This window comes from Scardinius erythrophthalmus, assembly GCF_964197995.2.
Source record: "Scardinius erythrophthalmus genome assembly, chromosome: 8".
NCBI lineage: Eukaryota > Metazoa > Chordata > Actinopteri > Cypriniformes > Leuciscidae > Scardinius > Scardinius erythrophthalmus.
In genome coordinates this window covers 1,503,475-1,509,474 of record NC_138228.1, presented here as the reverse complement: position 1 = coordinate 1,509,474, position 6,000 = coordinate 1,503,475, and the positions used below count along the sequence as shown (strand labels likewise).

General features: G+C 38.3%; 1 protein-coding gene across 1 annotated transcript in view; it reads right to left on the bottom strand.

The window, feature by feature from the left end:
- Positions 1–268: 268 nt before the first annotated feature.
- The window catches only part of LOC308694521 (semaphorin-7A), a 30,438-nt gene continuing 24,706 nt past the window's right edge, over positions 269–6,000 (bottom strand). Inside the window, exons 12-14 of the mRNA XM_081372106.1 lie at positions 4,841–4,983; positions 4,228–4,256; positions 269–2,372 (exon numbers count right to left, since the gene is read on the bottom strand). Coding sequence (XP_081228232.1) covers positions 2,014–2,372; positions 4,228–4,256; positions 4,841–4,983 — 531 coding nt within the window. The 3' untranslated portion in view covers positions 269–2,013. The remainder of the gene's footprint in view (positions 2,373–4,227; positions 4,257–4,840; positions 4,984–6,000) is intronic.

The window sequence follows — 6,000 nt, the reverse complement described above, 5'->3', positions numbered from 1 at the left end:
ATTTAGATTTAACATTTAGATTTAGATTTAACATTTAGATTTAACATTTAGATTTAGATTTAATATTTAGATTTAACATTTAGATTTAGATTTAACATTTAACATTTAGATTTAACATTTAGATTTAGATTTAACATTTAGATTTATATTTAGCATTTAGATATAATATTTAACATTTAGGTGTAACATTTAATATTTAGATTTAACTATTTAAAATATCTCTAAGTTGACAAATATTGTTGTAAATGTGGTAAAAAGTGACCGTCAAAAATTCATACCAGTTTTTTAAACATTGTTTGAAGCTAAATGTGACAAAATGTTGCTGTTATTTTCAGCGTGAGCCACTTTACAAACGGCGCCCCATACAAGAGGAACACAAATTGAGTGTCCGAATGTTTGACTGGTAGATCACATGACCGAAACACTGCTGATCATGAACATAACAACAATAATCTCTCCACATCCTGTAAAAAATGATGTGGAATCATCAGATCCGAACGGATCCTCTCCCACATCAACCTTGTGTGTTCCCATACTCTTATGACTGATGATCAACTCGACTCTTATGATATTGCACATTTTATATACTGTATATCTGGTATATGTTGGAGTATTTACCCTGTTTACTTAGAAAAGTCCAGGGGTCTCATTTATAAAGCGTGCGTACACACAAAACGGGTCTGGAAACGTACGTACGCCAGTTCCCACGCAAAGGTTGTGCTCTATAAAAAACAAACTTGACGGGGGAATGTGCGAGTGAGCCGAGTGTACGCACATTCTGGAGACAAAGGGAATTGGCGACACCGATGGTGAGCTGGAGTTAAGTGTCTTTTTGGTCACTTTTAGACAGAAAATCTAAAGAAAATTAAACATATACAGAAAGATAATACAAATATAATTTCACTCACCAAGCCACTTGAAGCAAATATCCATCCCTTCTTAAATGTCCGCGGCAGCGAGCGTGTTGAGCCGTTTAGTGAAACTGACGCAAATAACAGTTTAAATAAATAAAATAATGATTTAAACTATGTTTTACTTCTGATATAAACATTTAGATTAAATATGCCATTCAAATTATGGAGTTAAACACTTAAACATGAAATCATTACTGAGAAGTTACAACATTTTTATATTCAAATTCAGTCAATAGAAATATTTGTTGTGGATGCGATTGTTTTTGAACACTTTTCCTCTGGCGTGTTTTAATGTTTTAACCACAGAGATAACTGCTTATCATGATAATACCAGATTGTCTGAGAAAATAGTTTCGTGCAAATAATGCCCAAGGCCTATCTGTTTCCATTAAAAATATAAATCAATTAAAAATACAATTCGGCAAGTGGAAAAGATGAAATGTATTTTACACTTTGATTTATGTATTCAAAAACAAGCCAAGGATAGGCAACTACTTGATTTTTATTAATGTAATGTGTCTTGTACCGTTAAACGTTATTACGTGGATGAATAATCATATGCAAATGATATGCAGATGAGGATCTGCATAGTAAAACTAGGCGTTGTAAGCTCCATATATGGTTATTTCGGGGAGGAGACGCTTGTACGCACAATCTTCCGCTGACTGGGATTTATAAAGTGAATTCAGCGCAGGTTCTGGTGTACGAACGCTTTTATAAATCTGAATTTTTTTTGCGTACGCCATTTTTGGCTTTCGGGCGCACGCACACTTTTAGTAAGGTTCCTACGCACAGTTTTATAAATGAGACCCCAGGTCACATGAGTGATTCATCAGTGCAAATTATTATAAATACAAAAATATTTAAAAATCTTTCATCAGAATGTAAGAATAGAAAAAGCTCTGGCAATAATAATCAATAAAATTAATATTATTAATCATTGTCCAGATGAACAATGGCACTTGTCTTTCTGGATCCGAGTTCTTGCGTCACTGATCACTGTATTCCTGTTCCTCAGCTTTTGAAACTCTATTGTATAAAGCGCTTTAGAAATGAAGGTGAGCCGATCTGACAGGAACTTCAGGCTGAGATGATACTGTCAAAGGTGTAAAACAGGAAGTGACATCACTATGAGCAGAAGTAACGGCACAGGAGTGAGGCGGTGAGCGTCTGAGCGGCTCATGCGCAGCTGGTATTGAGCGACGGTCCTGTTATAGACGTCCTCTGAAGACACGCACGTGTACCAGCCTTCGTGAGTCTCGTTCATGCGCTCGATGAGATACAAGCAGCCCTGATCCGAGCTAACACACTCCTCGCGCGCGCTCCCGTGCCGCCAGTGGTACGTGGCGTGATGTGATGTCATCGGGCACAGCAGGAAGTGTCTAGAGGACTCCGGGACACGAACCACTCGCGTCTCGCCACTTAATTCAGTCCTTGAAGGCTCGGCTGAAGGCATCTCTGTGGAACAGACGTCATGTGATTTAGCTTTCTGATGAATTGACATAAACGGATATTTCTGAAAACATTTCATTCTTTTACAAAACCTGTTAGCTGGCAATCTAGATAGCAATCCCAGAATGCACCACAGGTTCAGAGATCATATTCATAATTCTGAGATGATGAATGAAGCTTGTTGATTATAAATATAGTTCATTTAATACCACACGCAGAAATAGTTTAACTAAATGTTTTATTTGACTCATTATTGTGGCGTTAGCATGTCAGACTCGAATGCAGGGTTTCCCAAATCTAGATTTTGATTAATCGTTTTATAAAATGTGGTCGATTCCATATTGATTTTCAAAAGCCACAAATTGATTTTTATATATAGATTTATCCCATGTAGATTCAGCGCACGTGTATCAGTATATTAGATCTGTGCATTCGTCTTAAAGAGACAGCAGCCTAATATTCCTGCTGCCGTCTCTTCTGTTAATCAAACTAAAAAAGACAAAGTTTTTGTAACTTCAACAAGGATTAACCTTTATTTAATTTGTACAGTGAAGATTATATGCAAGGGTTAATGCCCTTCGAGGTGTCCATTGTCAGGTATTAATGAACCTCCGCCGAAGTCCATTAATACCTGACAGTGGACATAGATATCATATAAAGGCTAGATGTCTTAAGGCGGAGTCACTTCCGGCATCACCGGCGGCCATCTTAGGACAGGGCTCTGTGAATTAAGGTGAGTGAGCAGCACGCACACAAATCCTCTTATCTCGCTGAAATCTGGACGGATTTACAAACGGTTTGGTTTCTTACAAACGTTATTAACGTGGCTATAATTCTGAATGCTTAAACATTTTGAACATAATTATTCATATGGATGCAGTATAATAGCTACATCTCTGACGTTTATAACAAACCAAACAGTTTGAAAATCGGTAGAAAATTGAGCAAGTTATGGTTATTTAAAAGTACATGCACCATGTTATGAGTGAGCGAGCACCCTGTGGTAAGATGGCCGCCGTGTGAGGATGTCGAGCTCCATTGGCCAGCAGCGCGGACGAGACATCTAGCCTTTATATGATATCTATGACAGTGGACACCTCGAAGGGCATTAACCCGCTTATACCATGGTTACTTGCCAAATAACACATTTTTAAAACATTCGATTATATTTTAATTAGTTTTACAATCGAAATCTGAAGTTTTTACAAACAATAACTTGGTTTTCCTTGTTTTTTTTTTTATCTACTAGGTGTCCTATCACTTTTTAATGGACACCCTGCAGCCAATCAGAATCAAGTATTCACCCAGACCATGGTATAAACAGTGTTATTTTACATGTGATTACTTTACTCAGATTCTGTACCTGAAAACCACAATTAGATCTGCCTGGAAAAACCTTTAAAGCACTGATTATTTCAGTTGTTTATTTGTGCTATTGTTTGTAATTTAATTATCTGTCCTTTTTGTTTTTTAATAATCTTTGAAATTGATATTAGTAAGTTTTAGCTGTGGCATTGAAATTGGAATCGAGAATCATTCAATTTTGCTGGTATCTAAAATTCTGGGTGTCATAATCTTATTGCAATACAAGGATACATTATTTTATTCATTCATATTTTTTTTTGTGGCGGGGGTGAAAACTGACTCGGATTGAGATCTTGTGAATCGGAACATCTGAATCGATCCCCAGCCCTAATGGTTAGCATAAAACATTGGTTTAGCTGTGACGTAGACCACAGTCACGACCCCTAGACTTCCTGTAGGTGGGCTGAGTTCATTTGAAATTCATTTAAAAGTGAAAAGCAACTCATCATCAGCACCACAAATGTCATTACAGGGAAAATCCCAGAGCCAGACTTACTGCAGTCGTGGGGGTCTTTAGCTCGGCCTCTGTGGAAAACAAGAAACATCACTGATACTTCCATAAAAACTGTATTTTGCATAGATTTTAATGATGCCGTGTGGGTTTCAGTTGTGTGTGTGTGTGTGGGTGGGGGAGTTGTGTTTCAGTGGTAGAAAATATGGAAATGAGTGTAAATATATTAAAATATGTATTCTGTGGTTGAGTTGTCAGAGTAGGTGAAGCGCTGCAAACAGGTTAAGAGTTTTTTCAGTGGTTATAGTGTGGTTTCAGAATGATTCAGCGTCACTTGATCTGCACACTGCAAGTCAGACAGCATTTTCACTAGTGCTCATAATGATATGAACAAACCTCAAACACTAAGGATGAAACTTGAGTGTGTAACTTATTCTGCAGATCAGAGAAACCAGTATGAAACCACCGCACAACCACCCAGAACACTCATTACATTTCTTTCAATATATCATTGGACTACTATGAGTTTTATTAAAAGGTTTGTGGAGCTTTAGGTATGTGGCCATGCTAAGTGTTACATCTGTTATCAGAAAGGAAGCAGAAGTGTGTGTGTGTGTGTGTGTGGGTGTGGGTGTGTGTGTGTGGGGGGGGGGCTTACTTGGCCTTGATGCACTGCGAACCGTTCCAAACACAGTAGGGGTCTCGAGATAACATGCACTCGATACACTCCTCTCCGTACACACCACATGTCTGCAGGTCAATCTGAACAACCTCATTACTGGAACTCACGAACAGACGCTTCTGAGAAATTAAACAACGGATACATTAGTAACGCCAATGATACATTTATGAGATTAAAAAGAAAGAACCAAATTAAGACACTAACAGCTGAGCGCTCTTCAGGGATCTCTACTGGGGACGCAACAATACGTATATACAGTACGATATATTTGAAAGCCGATAACCGATATATTGGCCGATAAATCTATATCCAAATTTTATATAATTTTTGAGAGCCTGATTACAAAAACAAAAGTCTCCCCATTAAAAAGCCACGCCCCAAACACAATTATAATGTTCTCATGATAATTTTATGTAGCCGATATGATAGACTTGCACATGTTGCACTGAACTGTATTTTCCTTTTTTGAAGTGATTCCCAGGCCCGGAGTGGGTAATCGGGAGAATCGGGAGAATTCCCGGTGGGCCGCTTCACTTTTGGGCCGGTCGAGGAAAGGTTTTTTTTTTTTTTTTTTTTTTTACATTTCAATGTCACGTTAGTTACATAGGCTACACACGTTTCGCATTCTGACACCGCAGCGCGCAGCCTCTGCATGGGTTGTACCATGTGAGGGAGTTCTCCCCTCCTATAGAGTTGGTTGGTTCCATAGTCCGTCTTTCCCAAAACGTTTTCTCAGGTAGGCTACCGCGGCACCACCCGCGCCAACCGATAGCTGGGCCGGCCCTGCAGTAACGGAACACGTCAGGGAGGATGGATGGGAGGAAGAGGCCAGGAGGTATGGAAGCTTTGTTTCCGCCACAGAATAAAACATTTTAAAAGATAATTGTAACTTTTTATCTCACAATTGCGAGTTTACATCTCTCTGACTTTATTTCTCAGAATTGCGAGATATAAAGTCAAAATTGCGTGAAATAAAGTCGCAATTGCGTGTTATAAAGTCAGAATTGCGTGATATAAAGTCGCAATTGTGTGTTATAAAGTCAGAATTGCGAGATATAAAGTCAGAATTGTGTGAAATAAAGTCGCAATTGCTTCTTAAAAGTCAGAATTGCAAGATATAAAGTCAGAACTGCGTG